The sequence below is a fragment of the Phocoena phocoena genome, chromosome 8 (genome assembly GCF_963924675.1).
Source record: "Phocoena phocoena chromosome 8, mPhoPho1.1, whole genome shotgun sequence".
Lineage (NCBI taxonomy): Eukaryota > Metazoa > Chordata > Mammalia > Artiodactyla > Phocoenidae > Phocoena > Phocoena phocoena.
In genome coordinates, this window is record NC_089226.1 from 104,472,437 (window position 1) to 104,492,547 (window position 20,111).

Here is a 20,111-nt window from a genome sequence, read left to right on the forward strand (position 1 = left end):
CTCAGCTGATCGGCCGCCGCTCCCGGGCTCCGGAGGTGGCCGAGCGGCTGCTTGTCTAGGGCACGGCGGCCCCGCGGCCGGGGCTGGCCCGGGGCTCGGGCTCGGGCTGCTGACCGCTGGCCCGGGGGAGGCGGGGGCGCCCCGGGCTCGGCGCCGAGGGGTCGCGCTCCCCTCTCCTGACGCCTCAGACTCCCGGTCTCCAAAGCCAGAAGAGGAGGTTTGATTCAGCAACTGTTTCCTCTCTTTTCCGGGTCGCTGTGACCCTCTGGATACTGGGTTGATCCACGGAAAAAACCCGAAGACGACGTTTGGGATTTAATTTTTCCTCTCAGTTTTTGGAATCTTTTACTTCTCACTTGGACAAGAACTCACGAGCAAAATCCCCGGTGAGATTCCCCCTCCTGTCGCCCCCCCCCCTTGGAAGTTTTGGTTCGCTGTGTTATCTAAAGACTTAATGTAAAGTTTCTATTTCTTTTTCCGATGGTTGAACGAACCATTGAAACGCCTTTTCCTGGGGGAACCCGGCGAGATTTTCCATTTTCCCTCTCGGGCCCTGGCTGCTCTCAAGCCCGGGCGGTCTTCGCCCAGGGGGTGCAAACACGGTTTCCCTCCCGACTTGGGGCGAGGGCTTCCTCCAGGAGGGCTCTGCCACGAACTGCTCTTGCAAACTGTGTCATCAGGTCCAGTGGTCTCGTAGCAGTTTTGAAAGGATGCTGTTAACGTGGCCTTAATGTAGTTACAAAAAAGAAAAAAAAATCTGCATTCTCTATGGAAGCCATTATCCCTGAGAATATTTAGGAAAAAGGAAAACCTTTCTTGGTATTAGGGATCGGCCGTCGCGCAAACCGGTCTTTAATGTTTGGAAAAGATGAATTTTACTTACGTCTCTAGGTAAAATCTTTATTACTTTACACAGAAAGATCTGATAAATTTTTGTGTCTGATTTGCAACTCCCTTGAATTTGTTTCAGAGTTGTACACATCTTGTGTTGGGGTGGAGGGTTGGTTTGGGAATGAAAAGATCCGGGGAGTCTAGGAAGGAAGGCGACGATTGCATACGGATTTACTAGAGGTGTATGGGAAATTGTTTTGGAGTCTATTTAAATCCTAATTTCTTGTTCTCTTCTTATATAGTTAGTCTGTCCTTTTCTTTAGTTTCTAATTACGGGTGAGAGGGAACTAATTTGGTTAGGATCTGGATTAGTTCAGTGGCTGCTTCACCTGGCCAGCTCTCTAAGAGAGAAAAGTCCTGTGTCCCCCCCTTTTTTCTTTTTCTTTTTTGCTAATGCTGCCATTGAAGGGGAGCCTTGCGTATTGTAATCCTGTGGGGAGAAACAAGTGGTATAGCCCAACAGTAAGGAACTGAAACCAACATCTTCTTGCCTATAGGCCTCAGACAGTTGTAATGTGATTAATGTTGATCTTGACATGGAACCACTTGCCCCAGAGCTGAGAGGTCCCAAACTGATGAAGAGGAACCAGATTTCTCAGGAAGCCTTTAACTTACACATATCCTAAACACTTCATTCCGAGGAAAGAAAGGTTGAGTTCGAGGATGAGTTCTCATCTCTGCTCATATCATTATTCTTTAGTGTTGCAATCTGGTTCCTAAGGAGGAAGAGGAAGGCAGCCCTGGAGTGGTTTCTTTCTGTAATTTCAACAGAAGAGTGAGAGATGGAACCCGAAGAAGAAAGGATTCGTTACAGCCAGAGATTGGTTAGTATTTTCTTGTCTTTTTTTTTCTTTTCTTTTCTTTTTTTCCAATTTTGAAGCAGAAAAACTATTTTGTTTACATTTGTGAACATACTGTGATTAAAACTTTTCAGGTGGCTTTTCTCTGCACCAGAGGAGGGAAGGTGTATTAGTATCTCATTTGAATTTTAGGCCAAGTAGTTAGAGTCTTAGTAGTCATCCTATTTGGAAATGGATTTATAGGTAGCTTTTAACTAATGCTGAAACCGTTGTAAATCAAAGGATTTTGTGGATTACAGTGTGACAAGGATTCCTAATTTTGCAATACTGACATTGTAATAAATCTAATTGATTAAGTTAGATTTGAATGTAAATTTGAGGAACAAAACTGTTTGAGGAAGGATAGTTCTGTATAATTTTTTTAGATTATTGTGTACCAAGATTTTTGGCTTTGAGCTGGGGAGTGGAAATGTGGATTTTTTTTTTTTTTTTAACACAAATTAACACTGATAGGGTTGAAGGGGATTGATTGAGAGAAGGTAGAATACTGGATGCTGATAAAGTTCTGTATTTTGTATTTGGGGAGGGATGTATGTGATATATCTTATAGAAATAAATTTTTACTTAGTAATGATTTGGAAGGAATTAGTTTGTATGTGCATATGAATACTTTGTCCATTAGGCTCCTGCTTTCCTCTCAAGGTTTCCCTACTGGAGTTTAAGAATTTGATTTTTGTTTTCCCTAGTCAAAGAGAGCTTTATTAATATTCTCACCATATATTCGTTTCAGAAATTTGACTTTATTTGTAGAGTGGGGAATGAGGAAAGCCACAGAACTATATGCATTATGTAAAATTTGGTGAACTGAAAGACCTAGAAAATTACTAAAGGAATTTATGCTGGTTTTATTTGGCTCTGCATTTTAGACTGAATTTGGAGGAAAAAAGAGTGATTCTTTAATTCATTTTCTGATAATGTCCAGACTCTTTGAGAAAAGGCTGTTCTCCCCCGCCCACCCCCCCCATGCCCCAGTGTGACTGTTGAAAAGGTGTGGTGTGTATTGGCAAGTGTATCCAGTAGGCAATATGTTCTGGCAGAGCTTTATTTCAGAGATTTGCGTCTTGTCTCCTAATCTGTGTGTTGAGATTATAATTCTTTAACTTTTAGAAATAAAGTATATCATCAGTGGAATTTTGTACGTTTAGGATTTATTTTTGTTTTGACATTTCTTGAAATCAGTTTTTTGGGGGGAAAAGAAAGAAGATGCTGCAAAACTCTTTTCTCGGTTAGTTACTGCTATATGGATTTTCGTTTTTATCACGTCAGGCTGGTAGAATTGCTGTTTCATAAATATCTGAGAGATCTTGGGATCCAGTCTTTCAAAGCAAGTTTTTATTTTTTAACAAGATAGGGAGGTAGTGGTAAGGAGATCCAAAGAATCTGTGATTTTTGTCCTGGTAAGATTTTTTTTTTAATTGTAAAATGATTACTACCTGTTGCACACATTAACCTTTTCCTTATCTAGCATATTTTTTCTTTTGGTTTATGTGTTTTTGTAGCAGTGTTGTGTAAGAGGGTACAGCAAATATTTTGGGAGAATCTTGCTCACTTAGAATTTTGGGTAATAATCTTGAGTTTAGGGTGACTGATGTCTGTTTTCCTTTTTTAAATTACATGACAAAATTATATCCAAAGTGTAAATCCCTTCCATAACATAACTTTTTTTTTTTTTTTTTTTTTTGTGGTACGCGGGCCTCTCACTGTCGTGGCCTCTCCCGTTGCGGAGCACAGGCTCCGGACGTGCAGGCTCAGCGGCCATGGCTCACGGGCCCAGCCGCTCCGCGGCATGTGGGATCTTCCCGGACTGGGGCACAAACCCGTGTCCCCTGCATCGGCAGGCGGACTCTCAACCACTGCGCCACCAGGGAAGCCCCATAACATAACTTTTGATATGAGAGCATATTGGTGGCTAATTTGAATGGCAGTCTGCCTACCAAACTTTAAAATTTATTTATTTATTTATTTTTAAAATTTATTTATCTTATTTTTGTCTGCGTTGGGTCTTCATTGCTGTGTGTGGGCTTTCTCTAGTGGTGGCGAAAGAGGGCTACTCTTCATTGCGGAGCACGGACTCGAGACACGTGGGCTTCAGTAGTTGTGGCGTGCAGGCTTCAGTAGCTGTGGCACACGGGCTTAGTTCCTCCGTGGCATGTGGGATCTTCCCAGACCAGGGCTCGAACCCATGTGCCCTGCATTGGCAGGAGGATTCTTAACCACTGCGCCACCAGGGAAGCCCTAAATTTATTTATTTTAGGCTGTGTCGCATCTTTGTTGCTGTGCGCCGGCTTTCTCTAGTTGCGGCGAGCAGGGGCCACTCTTCGTCGTGGTACGCGGGCTTCTCATTGCGGTGGCTTCTCTTGTTGCGGAGCATGGGCTCTAGGCGCGTGGGCTTCAGTAGTTGTGGCTCGCGGGCTGTAGGGCGCAGACTCAGTAGTTGTGGTGTACGGCCTTAGTTGCTCTGCAGCATGTGGGATCTTCCTGGACCAGGGCTCAAACCCGTGTCCCCTGCATTGGCAGGCAGATTCCTAACCACTGCGCCACCAGGGAAGCCCTGCCTACCAAACTTTTAATGTCTCTGTGGCAAGTGCTTATATTACAGAATTCTCTATTGATGAAGTTAGATATTTGAGGAATTTTAAGACTGACATGAAGGCATAAAGGCTAATTTTTACAGTAGCTATAACACTGTATCTCTTTAAAGTAAGTCAAGGTATAGAACTTAGTTTTGTTTTGCAGTTACTGGCCATGGAACATGAAGTTTGAAAGAGAGACAAAATGACAGGTGTGCTAATTTGGCTTGGTGATTAAACTTTGTGTGGTCTCATACTATATGTTTGTTGAATTGAATTACCTAGTGCATTGATTATAGTGTTATTGGCTATCACTTCCATATTGTTTTAAAGGACAAAACCTAAATGGTTATCCCTCTGTGACATACTTTCAAAATAGCCTCTTGGGAGAGAAAATGTAGTATACCAGTATTAACAGTCTGAGGCCAAACTCATTTCAGAACAAGAGTGACTTTAATATTGAGGATCTTTTACCTATCTTAAAAAAAAAAAAAAGTTGTATTCTTACTTATAAGAATATGTATTATTCATGATTGAATAGATCCTTTTTAATGCTTTTAACTGACATAGCTATTTCAAGTTCACAGACTGGATTTGGTGAGATAAATTTTGATATGTTTGTATCATCTTTGTGACAAGCCATTTTAAAAAAAATCAGACATAGCTAGTTTTTAAAAATTGGCTTGTCTTTTGTCAAACTAGTATTATCTATTACATGTAGAAGAGAATTACACCTTTGAATATGGTATGTACGTGTGGATTGGGGGCATAAGCTCTTCTTTCTGGAACTAGAACATTTACTTATTTTGCAGTGTAGGGAATACAAGGGAGGGTAAATGCTGTTTTGACTTTTTTAAACAAGCCACCGTTTTGTTTTTAATGAAAAGATTAGTAGTTTTGTGTTTGGATTTCTAGAAGAAAGCCAGATAGATCTCCATGAGAAGTTGACATAGTTGAGGAGGTATTCAAGTGAGAGGGATAGAAGCTTCAGGTTGGTGATGGGTGGATATTTGGTTATCCTGAGGTAACGATGATTTATTTCTGTATTTCTAGTAAATTAAGATGTAGGACCTTACTGAGAAACATGGACAGGTACTAATTTTAGAACTTTTTTTCTTCATTTGGTTTCAGGAGCCAAAGTGTTGAAGTATTTTTGAATGTTTGTTACAGCCATGTATATTTAAATGTTTGTTTATAGGGAATGTTCAACATAATATCTTACTGTTTCTTAATCTAAAATGTTAGTTAAATCCTCAGCAATTGTAGTCAATGATCTTTTTTTTTTTTCTTTTTTTTTTTTGCTGTACACGGGCCTCTCACCGTTGTGGCCTCTCCCGTTGCGGAGCACAGGCTCCGGACGCGCAGGCTCAGCGGCCATGGCTCACGGGCCCAGCCGCTCCGTGGCATGTGGGATCTTCCCGGACTGGGGCACGAACCCGTGTCCCCTGCATCAACAGGCGGACTCTCAACCACTGTGCCACCAGGGAAGCCCAGCCAATGATCTTTTAAGTTTTTGAAATCACACCAATTCTGAGTAATCCTTATTATTGCATAATAAAAATAAAATCAAGGACAAAATAATGTGCATCTGAAGTAAATGCTTAAGCTATAGTTACATTTAGTACAGAAAAAATTCACTGACCCCTGCCAAAGGCAATTGTAGAAACAAATGAACGCCTAAATCAATGTAAAAGAAGGTGAAGACAATATACTTCAGGGTAAAAGAAGTTATATGACCTGAATATTTTTTTCCCTTGACTTCACCTAAGCCTAGTGCTGTTATCTGAAGGGAGAGATGCTGATTTACTTGAGAATTCAGCTTGCTTGTCAATCTTGATGCTAAGATGAAGAGATTTTCTAAAGGATGTTATTATACTACTGGATGCTCAATCCTATTAATATGCCTTACATATGATTCTCTCTGAAATAGCTAAATCATTTATCTGTTGCAAGAAACTGAGGACACTGAGTCCTTATGATATTCTCACCTTTCTTTGGGTCATCCTTAAAATTGTCTCCCCAGATTCAGGAGCAATGAACAGATTATCCCTTTTACAAACAGTCGCACTTTGAATGTCCCCGCTCTAAGGTCTTTCTGCCCAGGAATAGACCAGGCAAAATAAAAACCTAATTTTAAGCAAGTTTTTCCATAGTTTATTAATAATTAAAAAATTATAGATGGTCTAAATTGTTGAATTTGCTTATTTATCATCATTCCATTAGACTTAACTGTCAGTCTCTATTGGTGGAGGAGTACATTGTTCGGAGTGTTGCAGTCTCCTTCCTGGTGATGTAGGAAAAACTTGTTGCCCATTTTTGGCATTCAAAATGCAGATGATGAGGGAGCTAATTCTTTATACTTATGCATCAGTCTTCCACAGTTACCCGTATTTTGGGGACCCAGAATACAGGGCTGTATTTAAGCCCCATTACCTTCTCTTATTTATTTTGCCGAGCACTAATCACTACCATACTTAAGTTTGTTTGTGCATATCTATCCACTAGAGTACAGGCGCCTTGAGAGTTGGGACTTTGTTTTTGTTTATGGTGTCTACTGGATGCTTCGAATAGTGCCTGACACATAGAAAGTGCTCAATAATTAGCCTCAAAAAGAGAGAAGAAAGTACTCTCAGTCTGCAATGTAGAAAATGCTCAATAAGTGTTTGTTGATATTGTTGAAAGCCTTCATAAGTATTTACTTTTCTTTGCTATGAGTTTTCTTGACTGCTAGGAATAGATCACTAGAATGGAGGAGAGTTTGGTATACAGGGATGAACAAAATATTGGGGTATTGGGTTCTGTAGTATACATAAGAACCAGAAGGCCTAAGCTCTAACAAATAAAAACTTATGCTTAGCACACGTGCCACATGAACACATTTATAGTATTTAAGCCATTAGAACAGATAAGAAAATATTTAGTTAACTGTAAAAGCTCAATCTGAATTTTAAGTTTCCTATCTGAAATCCTGTCCTAAACCCTCCATGTTAAGGTTTTTGCTGACTTTAAGACAACCTTAAAGTTGTGAAGTTGCAAGCGACGGTGTTTGTGTTACTCTCAAGTCTTGGTTTTTGTAAACTGATACAGCCACTATGGAGAACTGTATGGAGGTTCCTTAAAAACTAAAAATAAAACTACCATACGACCCAGCAGTCCCACTACTGGGCATATACCCTGAGAAATGGTAACCATAATTCAAAAAGAGTCATGTACCACAGTGTTCATTGCAGATCTATTTACAGTAGCCAGGACATGGAAGGAACCTAAGTGTTCATTGACAGATGAATGGATAAAAAAGGTGTGGCACATATATACAATGGAATATTACTCAGCCATAAAAAGAAACGAAATTGAGTTATTTGTAGTGAGGTGGATGGACCTAGAGTCTGTCATACAGAGTGAAGTAAGTCAAAGAGAAAAACAAATACCATATGCTAACATACGTATGGAATCTTAAAAAAAAAAAAAAGGTTCTGAAGAACCTAGGGGCAGGACAGGAATAAAGACACAGATGTAGAGAATGGACTTGAGGACATGGGGAGGGGGAAGGGTAAGCTGGGACGAAGTGAGAGAGTGGCATGGACATATATACACTACCAAATGTAAAATAGATAGCTAGTGGGAAGCAGCCGCATAGCACAGGGAGATCAGCTCTGTGCTTTGTTACCACCTAGAGGGGTGGGATAGGGAGTAGATATGGGGATATATGTATAGCTGGTTCACTTTGTTATAAAGCAGAAACTAACACACCATTATAGAGCAATTATACTCCAATAAAGATGTTAAAAAAAAAGTCTTGGTTTTGACCATTAAGTCAGGGAATGGATACATTTGCTGTATACCATGCAGAGGGACATAACATTCTTATTTTCTGTTCCTTTTTATTTTTCTTCTTGGGGAATGGACATCCTTAGTCAGGTTTTATTAATGTGCTCTCTTTATCTCATTTTTGGGATAATACAGTGTTTTGCATTGTGCTTTCACATCAACAGAGGTTAAAATTCAATAAAGATTTATCATGTGTCAAGTACTAGGCTAGGTTCTTTCAAATGCGTTACCTTATTTAATCTTCAAAACAGCCCTGTAAGGTAGATGGTATAGTTTCCAACCTTAATTTTTTTTTTTTTTTTAATAAATTTATTTATTTATTTTTGGCTGTGTTGGGTCTTCATTTCTGTGCGCGGGCTTTCTCTAGTTGCGGCCAGCGGGGGCCACTCTTCATCGTGGTGCACGGGCCTCTCACTGTCGCGGCCTCTCTTGTTGCGGAGCACAGGCTCCAGACACGCAGGCTCAGTAGTTGTGGCTCACGGGCCTAGTTGCTCCGCGGCATGTGGGATCTTCCCAGACCAGGGCTCAAACCTGTGTCCCCAGCACTGGCAGGCAGATTCTCAACCACTGCACCACCAGGGAAGCCCCAACCTTAATTTTTTTTATCATGGTAATGGAGGCGTAGGGAGCTGCCTTGACTTGACCAGGGTCACAAAGTTGGTAAGGGGTGGAACGGGACTTTGAACCCTGTGTTTCTTCTTTCACACCTTATCATCTCTCTTGCAGTGTATTTCATACAGAAAACAAATGATAGGTACTCCTGTTGTAGGAAGTTGTAAACTGAGTGCTTCATCTTTTTTTGAGGGTACTGTTACAGTTTCTTTCCTAACAAATATCTGCTTAATAGCCTAAATGGCTATTAAGCTATTAATAGCTATTAATATTAATAGCTATTAATAGCTATTAAGCTACTAATAGCTATTAATAACTATTAATAGGTACAAATATTTGACAGCTAACATTTGATTATATTTTTTAAAAATTGGCACGTTCTTTCTTTTTTGTGAACTTTGAACTTACTGCACTTGATCTATTAAAATAGCAATATTCATGCAGTTTGTGTATATGTCAAGCCTTTTATTTATGCATGTCACTCATATCATTGTTTTCTGTTTTAAATTTTAGGTTCTTGGGGGTTTTCTCTATCTGTGAGTACTTGGTAAAAACTTAAAGCCTAAAGATAAAAGGCAGCAGATAGTGACCAAATGAGTGGTTTTGGCAAATACAGTGGTGAAGCCTCCTTCAGGTAGGTAGAGAGGAGGAGGGAAGAGGGTGGTCTTGTAGGAGCTAAAGAGAGCGTAAGCTTTACTACAGATTAGTAGGACTAAAGTAGAAGATTTGTTTGGGAGGTAGTGTTGATAATGTAGGGAACACATTTTAAACAACTACGAAAGCCAGGTATGGAAAATAGCCGTTAGAAGCTGTGGTTTGTTTTTAATTGAACACTAATTTGATCAAAATGTTTTTTTACGAGTAATATTTTTGTAGTTTTAAGTCAGGGAGGTGTCTAGAAGAATACTGAAATAGATTACCTCTTGAGGTGATAGGTTACCTGAACTCTAGGGCAGTGGTTCTTGAAGTGTGGTCCACTTACCAGCAAGGTAAACATTATCTGGATGTCTGGGAACTAGTTAGAAATGCATATTTTTGGGCCCTGCCTCATACTTTTGGTGGATCAGAAACTCTGGGGTTTGGGACCCAGTGATCTGTGTTTTAACAAGCCAGGTGATTCTGATGTGTGCAGAAGTTTGAGAACTACTGCTCTGGGGGGGTATAGATAGTAGAAATGGAAAGGAAGAGATAGAAGCAAGACACTTTGGCAGTGAAGGACTGACAAAACTTGGTGAATGATAGATACCAGCATGTTAGGATGGAAAAGAGTGCTTGATTGGGGATCATGAGCCCAGAGTCCTAGTACCAATTCTACTACCAGCTATAGTTGTGAGCAAGAGAACTGACCTCTTCTTGAGGGAGTTGTACTAAGTGATTTCTGAGGATTTTGGAAGCAAAGACAAATGAATTAAGGTGGACTCTGGGATTAAGTCTTGATTATCAGGAAGATCAGAGGGAGGGATTTTTGAAAGAGGGAGGAGTGAGTGTGGGCAGATGTTTTAGACATTTGGAACAGATTTGTTTAAAGCAGAGGTTCTCAGCTGGGTGTGATTTTTGCCCCCACCCCCCGGAGACATTTGGCAATATCTGGAGACATTTTTGATTGTCAGACTAGGAGAGTACTACTGGTATGTTAGTGAGTAGAGGCTAGGGATGCTGTTAAAACATCCCATTAAACATTCCCTACAGCAGAACCTGCGGTATAGTGCGGGGAGCTCAGCTCGGTGCTCTGTGGTGACCTAGATGGGTGGGATGGGGTGGTGGTGGGAGGGAGGTCCAAGAGGGAGGGGATATATGTATACATATAGCTGATTCACTTCGTTGTACAGCAGGAACTAACACAACATTGTAAAGCAACTATACCCCCAAAACAAAAACCAAAACAAATTGCCCATAACAAAGAATTATCCAGTGTTAATTGGGTGAGATTGAAAACTGATTTAAAGAGAGCTATCCAGTAGATGGGTTCTAGGTTTCCATCCTGATTATCTGCTGTTAATCTTAGAGTTTTAAGTCCAACACAAAACATCTTGAAAGCATCTCAGATTGTTTTGCTCAGGGCTTTGCCCAAATAAGCATGAAGTGGTTTTTTTGTTGTTGAATTTTTGCAAAAGTAACTTCATGGTCATGGCAAATCCTCAACCTAGTTGCAGATTTCTTTATTATTCCTTTTAACTTATTCTAAGATCACTTGATTTGGGTAACCAAAGTAAGTACTCACTGTCTTGAGATGAATAGTTAAGTTATAACAATAAATCATCTTTTGGTATTCTCTTCGAAGGATAGCAAAAAATGAGCTAAAAGCTGTGGGTGTTGATGTGAACAAATATTGAAATACTTTTGATTACCGTGTGGCTGAATAAACCCATGGCCATTCCTGAGAAACAACCTCATGAGCTGGTTGTGGCCCTCAGTGTGAATTTAAGGTAGCCCCAACCTTAATTTATCTCTTTATATCCCTGGATCACAGAAGTTACGAAGTCTTTTGTGTCAGGGCAGTAATCTAGCCAACCCTTTCTTGTTTCTGACAGTAACTTCAAGAGGATGTATATTCATAAATACGGTGATTGTATTGTAGTACTTTAATCATTTCCAAAGTACCTCTGTGTTTATTGTCTTTTGATCATCTTATTCTTTTGATCATCACAATTGCAGGGGTTGCTAGGACATGGGGATGGTGCTACCATGTTGCACAATTCCTGAGGGACCCGTTCACATTTCTTTATCTATGTGAAAGATGCTCTTGGAGATGGGCAGTGTGCAAACAAAAAAAAGGGACCCTTTCTGGGTGGGTAAGATAAAGGGCTTCCCTCAAGGCGCAGTGGTTAAGAATCTGCCTGCCAATGCAGGGGACACAGGTTTGAACCCCGGTCCAGGAAGATCCCACATGCTGCAGAACAACTAAGCCTGTGCGCCACAACTACTGAGCCTGCGCTCTAGAGCCTGCAAGCCACAACTGCTGAGCCTGTGTGCCTAGAGCCCATGCTCCGCAGCAACAGAAACCACGGCAATGAGAAGCCTGCGTACCACAATGAAGAGTAGCCCCTGCTCTCCGCAACTAGAGAAAAGCCCGTGCAGCAACGAAGACCCAATGCAGCCAAAAATAAATATAAATAAAACAAATTTCTTTCAAAAAAAAGATAAAGGAAAAGCCACCTTGTATATTTGAAACAAAGGGAGAAAAGAGTCCAGTCTGATGAATAATAGCACACATTAATTGAGTGTATACTATGTGCTTGGTACTGACCTTTTACATATATTAACTAATTTAATTTTCAGCAGCCCTTTGAGGTAGGTTCTGTGATTTCCATTTTCTAGTTTGGAAACTGAGGCATAGCACAGTTAAGTAACTTGTCCCAGGTTATTCAGCTAAGTAGGGAAAGAGCCAGGATTTATAGTAGGCAGTCTAAGATATACTGCCTCTTTTTCAACTTTGTTGGAACGCAGTTTGTAAATGTTCTGCTGTTGAATTTAGGGTGTTCCCCAAGTCATCTTTTCTCACTCAAGAGATTCATTCACTTAAATGTTTGCTGAGTGCTTACACTGTGTCAGGCACTTAACATGGGCCTTGCTTTTTTAGAACTTCCAAATAACTGTGGTTTCAGGTAGTACTGAATACTTTGAAGAAATTAAGAGGGGGATAAAATACTTGTAGGGTGGGGATCACTCCTTGAGTTGGGTCATCGGTAAAGGCTCCCTGAGAAGATGGTGTTTGTAACTGAGACCTGAGGGATGAGGAGCCAGTCTTGTGAAGGTCAAGGCCTTGGGGGACCAGATCTGGGTCAGCAGAGCTCTAGGTTGAGGGACCATCTAATGCAAAGCCCTATGGTAGGAATGAGAAAATATTACAAGCACTTAACCACATGTCAGACACCATGTAGGGCACTTGGGATACAGATACAGTGCTGAGCAAGATAGGCATGGTCCCTCCATCATCGAGATTACGGTCTGTTAGGGAAGTCAGACATTAAATACTTATAATGTTAATTATAGTTATGCAAAGGACTACAAAGATAATGTAGGAGGCAATGAAAGTGTATAATAGAGTGACCTAATCTAAACTTCAGGAGTGGGAAGAGGCATCAGGGAACACTTTTCCTGAGAAAAACTTTAAAGCTGAGACCTGAAGGGTGAGTAAGAGGTAACCAGGCAAAAAGGAGAAGTGATTATCATATGCAGAACCTCCGAGGTTGGAAGGAATCTGAAATGTTTGAGGAGCCTACCAACCAAACAAAACCAAAAAGGACAGTGTAACTGGAGAGAGGAAGTAAGTGGTGGAGACAGTTAAAATCCTGACAAGGTGATCAGGGGTCAGGTCAAGTAGGGCTTTATTCTTTTCTTTTTAAATTTATTTATTTATTTATTTTTGATTGCGTTGGATCCTTGTTGCTGGACGCGGGCTTTCTCTAGTTGCCGCTAACGGGGGCTACTCTTTGTTGCGATGCGCGGGCTTCTCACTGCGATGGCTTCTCTTGTTGCGGAGCACGGGCTCTAGGTGCACGGGCTTCAGTAGTTGCAGCACGTGGGCTCAGTAGTTGTGACTCACGGGCTCTAGAGCACAGGCTCAGTAGTTGTGGCGCACAGGCTTAGTTGCTCCATTGCATGTGGGATCTTCCTGGACCAGGGCTCAAAGGGTAGAGCTTTATTCTGAAGGCAGTGGGAATGCAAAGTTCAGCAGAGGTGTATAACATGCTTGGAGTAATATCAGTAGCTGCAGGGTAGAGAAGGGATCAGGGAGAGGTAAGAATGGATTTGGTGAGAACAACTAGGAGGCTACTGCAGTTCAGGTAAGATAAGATGGTAGTATGGTTGAGAGTGCTGGCAGTAGAATTATAGAGGTCTTCAGGAATATTTAGGAAATGGAATCAAAGGACTTTGTTTCATTGGTTGTGTGGAGGGTGAGGTTAAGGGTTACATATGAGCATGACTCCCACGTTTTTCTCATGTGAGTGGTTTGTGGTGCAGTCCTTTTATTGAGATACAGGGCGCACTGAAGGAAGAGCAGGTTTGGAGATTGAGGGGAAGAGCTTACGTTCAGTTTTGAGTTAAGTTTGGACAGGTTGAGTGTGAAGTGCCTGTGAGACATCCTGGTAGAACTGTTGAGTAGGTAACTGGCTGTGGTTCTGGGCTTCAGGAAGGGCTTATTGGCATATAGTTGGATCTTACCGGCATACGTGTGGTAGTTGAAGTTGGGTAGACAGGGAGTGACTTAAAAAGGGGGTGAGAAGGAGGAACCAGAGGGATATGAGGAAAATCAGGAGAAGTGGTGCTGGGACTTCCATGGTGGTCCAGTGGGTAAGACTCCTCACTCCCAATGCAGAGGGCCCGGGTTTAATCCCTGTTCAGGGCACTAGATCCCGCATGCAGGCCGCAACTAAGAGTTCGCATGCCGCAACGAAGATCCTGCATGCCACAACTAAGTCCCGGTGTGGCCAAAATAAATAAATAAATAAATTCTTTAAAAAAAAAAAAAAAAAAAAGAGTAGTTGTGCCTTGGGGACTTCCCTGGCGGTCCAGTGGTTAAGACTCCATGCTTCCAAGCAGGGGCATGGGTTCAATTCCTGGTTGGGGAACTAAGATCCCACATGCCATGTGGTGGGGCCAAAAGATTTAAAAAAAAAAAAGGATAAACAGTGTTTATCAGGCACTGTTCTAACCATCAGTGTATTTTTACTCATTTAATGCTTGTAACTCTATGAAGTAGGTGCTTTTATTATCTCTATTTTATAGATCAGGAAAATGATACAAGAAGGGACTGTATAATTTGCTCAAGACCACTGGGTAGTAACTGGAGAAGTTGGTTTTCGAACCCAGGTTTGTATGGCTCCAGTTTGCATTTTTTTTTTTTATAAGTTTGTTTATTTAGTTTGGGGTTCTTTTGGCTGTGTTGGATCTTCATTGCTGTGTGTGGGCTTTCTCTAGTTGCAGCGAGCGGGGGATACTCTTCATTGCAGTGTGCGGACTTCTCATTGCGGTGGCTTCTCATTGCGGTGGCTCTAGGCACGCGGGCTTCAGTAGTTGTGGCACGTGGGCTCCGTAGTTGTGACTCGCGGACTCTAGAGCGCAGGCTCATAGTTGTGGCTCACGGGCTTAGTTGCCCTATGGCATGTGGGATCTTCCCGGACCAGGGCTTGAACCCATGTCCCCTGCATTGGCAGGCGGATTCTTAACCGCTGTGCCACCAGGGAAGTCCCCAGTTTATATTCTTTTTTTTTTTTTCGCGGTATGCAGGCCTCTCACTGTTGTCGCCTCTCCCGTTGCGGAGCAACAGGCTCCGGACACACAGGCTCAACGTCCATAGCTCATGGGCCTAGCCGCTCCATGGCATGTGGGATCTTCCTGGACCAGGGCACGAACCCGTATCCCCTGCATCGGCAGGCGGACTCTCAACCACTGCGCCACCAGGGAAGGAAGCCCCCCAGTTTATATTCTTAAACACCACTTTACACTAATAGTGTTTCAAAGAGGAGAGAGTGGTCAGCTGAGGTGGATGCTGCTTACGGGCTGAGTATACTGAAGACTTGAGATTTCCATTGGATTTGGCAACATAGAGGTTATTGGTGACTTTAAACAGGAGTTTTGGTGGCATTTGGGGGCAAAAGACATTCTTCAAAATAAATGTGAGATTAAACAGAGACAGTGAATGAAGAGAAGTTTAGAGAAGTTGGGCTGTGAACAGAGAAGTGGAGCAAGTCGTTAGCTACAAGTGTAAGATCCAGACAATGTTCCCTTCAATGTTTATTTGTTTGCTGTGTTTTGTTTTAAGATAGAAGAGACCACTGCATTTTTTTGTTAATGGCGTTATCAACTATTACTCCTTCTGTTACTCTCCATATTTAATTAGTTGCTAAGGCCTGCTGGATTTCTGATATTCATCTCTTTGTAGTTCCTACTGCCACTTCTAGTTCTTACTCTTAGCCTGGACTATTGTAGTAGCCTTTTCTTAGATTTTTAAATTTTTATTATTATTTAGTGTCAATTCTTTTTTTTTTTTTAAGTTTATTTATTTATTAATTTATTTTGGCTGCGTTGGGTCTTCATTGCTGCATGTGGGTTTTCTCTAGTTGCAGTGAGCGGGGGCTACTCTTCGTTGTGGTGTGCGGGCTTCTCATTGCGGTGCGTGGGCTTCTCACTGCGGTGGCTTCTCTTGTTGCAGAGCATGGGCTCTAGGCACACGGGCTTCAGTAGTTGTGGCACGCAGGCTCAGTATTTGCAGCTCGCAGGCTCTAGAGCTCAGGCTCAGTAGTTGTGGCGCATGGACTTAGTTACCCCGCAGCATGTGGGATCTTCCCAGACCAGGGCTCGAACATGTGTCCCCTGCATTGGCAGGCAGCTTTTTAACCACTGTGCCACCAGGGAAGTCCCTCCATTATTTCTTATATTGTGCTTCTAAGGTTCTGATAATGTTATTCCTATCCTCTGTGACATTTCCATTCTGTAAAGTCACTGGTGGCATGGGACAGACACTGGACCTTGGTTCATGAAACTTGGCTTTGAATTTCAGCTTATAAACTGTGTAAACTTGAGCAAGTTATCTAACCTTGATGAACTTTCATTTTTCAAGTGTGGAATAGTAAAAATAAAACTTACATTTTGGAAATAGCTTATTAGTGCTTGGTTAACTTTAAAGGTTTGCCACTATAGGCGCGAACTCCTTAGCCTGGTATTCAGGCTTTCCTGCACACTTGTGATATCCTGTCCCTACCCTAGTTCTCATCCTCTAAAACCCATTTGCAGTATTGTTTTCTTAATCCTATATGTTGAAGGAAACCTCTTTCCTGAACACTCATAGTTTTTTCTCGCTATCTCTTGTGATATCTAACTGGATACGAGATAGAAAGCTTGATTATGTCTAGATTATATGCTCCTTGAGGACAGAGCATGGCACACAGATAGCACAGAACTATTTACGTCACTGAGACTCTAACATTACGAGTCGGTTAACTTCGTCATGAACACATGGTAGAGTGTAATCAAATTAATTTACTGCATTCTCTTGTTAAGTGCTGACAGTACTGCTATAATTATCAGGAGGGTGGTGGTCAGACAAAAGAGAAGGGAGCCAAGGAACAAGAATTTGCCACATCTGGTTGCCCCACTTGTTATGGTCAGTAGAGAAAGGTGGAACAGACTGCTCATGTTCTTGAGACCATCCAGTTACCTTATTTCTTATATCGTGCTCACCAGGCTACTTTCATAATTAGTTTGGTTCCCCTGTTCCTTGGGAAATGGGTTCCCTGGATAATGGGCATGAGTATTTATAGTGCTAGGCATTGTGAAGAAGTTAACTGACAATCCTTTTATCTTGCAGAGTTGAGTACTAGCCTACCAAGATCTCTCCTCTGGGGCTTCCCTGGTGGCGCAGTGGTTGAGAGTCCGCCTGCCGATGCAGGGGACACGGGTTCGTGCCCCGGTCCAGCAGGATACCACATGCCGCGGAGCGGCTGGGCCCGTGAGCCGTGGCCGCTGAGCCTGCACGTCCGGAGCCTGTGCTCGCAACGGGAGAGGCCACAACAGTGAGAGGCCCGCGTACCACAAAAAAAAAAAAAAAAGTCTCTCCTCTGAACCTTAAAGGAGACAAAAATGTCCACTTAACAGTAGTAGTGTCTACACTCTTCTTATGTACAAAGGTTTGAACGGTGTGTAGAATGCTAAGGTGCCATCATACCTTAGCTCAGACTCTTTTCTCTGGGGAGAATTTCTTTGACTAGGTCAGATCTTCCAGTTATTCTCATAGTATAGAATACCTCTTATGCGTAGCACTTCTCAAAATTGCCACTTTGCTTGGGTTATTATTTGATTGTCTGTTTCCCTTTTAGAATATAAGCATCATTAAAGGCTGCTACAGTGCCTTTTCTCACCATTTTATCCCCGTGCTTGGTACAGGTCCTGGTCCACAGTAGGTTCTTGATGGAATTTTTTTCTGTGAATGTGCATATCTAAAATGCTTTCCCTCCCACCCCATTCTGTCTTCTTGGGTAAGCTCTTAGTAAGCTCTTAGTTGTCCTCTAAGACCCCCAGATGTTGCTCTTCTCTTGAGTTCTCCTCAGTTACATTCCCAAGACACTTCTTATACATTTTTGCTCTGGGACTAGTCACTTTGTGTTGTAATTCTTTGACCACGAGTCTATTTTCACCCAGCTAGAGTAGACTCTTTTCCAGTTTTATTGAGAAATAATTGACATACATCACTGTATAAGTTTAAGGCGTACAGCATGATGGTGTGATTTACATATATTGTGAAATGATTACCGCAATAGGTTCAGCTAATATCCATCTTCTCATACAGATACAATAAAAAGAAGAGAAGGGGACTTCCCTGGCAGTCCAGTGGTTCAGACTCTGTGCTTCCAATGCAGGGGTCACGGGTTCAGTCCCTGGTTAGGGAACTAAGATCCCACATGCTGTGTGGTGTGGCAAAAAAAAAAAAAGAGAAGAAAGGAAAAAAAATTTTTTCTCCTTGTGATGAGAACTCTTAGGAATTTCTCTTCCAACAACTTTTCTACATATCATACAGCAATGTTAGCTGTAGACATCATGTTGCACATTACATCCCTAGTATTTTTTTTTTTTTGTAACATCCCTAGCACTTATTTATCTTCTAACTGTAAGTTTGTACCTTTTGACCACCATCCTCCAGTTTCCACTCCCCCCACACCTCATCTCTGGTAAGCACTAGAGTAGACTTCTTTAAGGCAAGAACCATGTCGTTTTCAAGAGCTCAAGTGCATTTTATTGTGCTTAGCTTTATTGCGCTTAGCAAATACTGTAGGTTTTACAAATTGAAGGTTTGTGGCAAGCCTGCATTGTCAGATGATGGTTAGCATTTTTTAGCAATAAAGTATTTTTTAATTAAGGTATATATATATGTTTTTAGACAATACTTTTGCACACTTAATAGATTATAGTGTAGTATAAACATAACTTCCATATGTCCTCGAGGTATGCTTGTATGTCTATTGAAATGAACAGAAATGTGTTGTGTACTTTCTTGAAAGTACATAGACCATCATATATAACATAATAACCCTAACGATTAAAAAAACCTTAGCTTGGTAATCAGGAAGCCTGTATTAGTTATCTCAGCTTTATTTTATTTACCTACAAGGTCCTTCTCAGTTCTAATAGTTTAAACCAGTTGTTTTCGAAGTGTGACCCAGACCACGTCATCTGGGAACTTGTTAGAAATGCAGATTCCCAGGTCCTACCCCAAACTTACTGAATCAGAAACTCTGGGAGCGGGACCTGGACTTGTTTCAATAAGTCCACCAGGTGATTCTGATAGATGGTAAAGAACCACTGAAATTATTTTAGCAGTTAGTTTTTCTGTGCATTAAAAAAAAAATAGAGTTAACGACCTTAATTTAAACTTCATAGCTTAAAGTTATTTTTAAAACTTTTCTTTATATGTGTTTCATACCAGTTGAATTTGAGGACATTTTTCTAAACTAGTTGTAGCTAAATATCAAGGTATCTTTGAATCAGCGGCAGTAGATTCAGAAGTATTTGAAGACTGCTGCTTGCACAAAGTATGAGTGTGTGTATGTGCTTATATTTATATCTGTATATATGCATGTAGCATACATACATGTTTTTCTCTCTATCACTGGAAAATTCTCCATGATGAGTGGTTAAAGGAAGGGAAGGATACAGTACAGGCCTCTATTAGGCAGACTTGAGTGAGTGGTATGGCAGAATAAGAAGTATTAAAAAGTAGAAGTTGCTTTTTTACATAGCAGATACACATATAGTTGGCCCTCTGTGTTCCTGTATCCTGCATCTATGGATTCTACCAACCATGGATTGAAAATATTCAGGGGAAAAATTCCAGAAAGTTTCAAAGAGCAAAACTTGAATTTGCTGCAGTGGCAACTACTTACGTAGCATTTACATTGTATTTACAATCATTTATATAGTATTGTATTAGGTATTATAAGTAATCTAGAGATGGTTTAAAGCATATGGGAGGATGTGCATAGGTTATATGCAAATACCATACCATTTTATGTAAGGGGCTTGAGCATTTGTGGATTTTGGTATCCTGTGGTGGGGGGTGGGGGTTAAGGGGAGTTCCTGGAACAAATCCCATGTGGATGCTGAGGGACAACTATATTTACCTCCTATACCAAGGAGCTCTCTTAGCAACAGATTTTACCTCCGTGCTACCTGCAGCGGGTTGTTGTTGTGGACTGAAAGGTACTGATTATTGTTGATGTTCACTTACTTCCTATAGAGGGAGTTGCACACTTTACTATTGGAAACCATAATAATGGCATATCTCAGATGCATATTTTGTGTTTGGCACTATGCTAAGTGCTTTTATATGTGGCCCACTTTCACCGCTGTTGTT

General features: G+C 41.3%; 1 protein-coding gene across 1 annotated transcript in view; it reads left to right on the top strand.

Annotated features, from left to right (window-relative positions):
* The first annotated feature begins 1,623 nt into the window (after window positions 1-1,623).
* KDM2A (lysine demethylase 2A) overlaps window positions 1,624-20,111 on the top strand; it is a 103,658-nt gene continuing 85,170 nt past the window's right edge. The window contains exon 1 of the mRNA XM_065883057.1: window positions 1,624-1,715. Coding sequence (XP_065739129.1) covers window positions 1,674-1,715 — 42 coding nt within the window. The 5' untranslated portion in view covers window positions 1,624-1,673. The remainder of the gene's footprint in view (window positions 1,716-20,111) is intronic.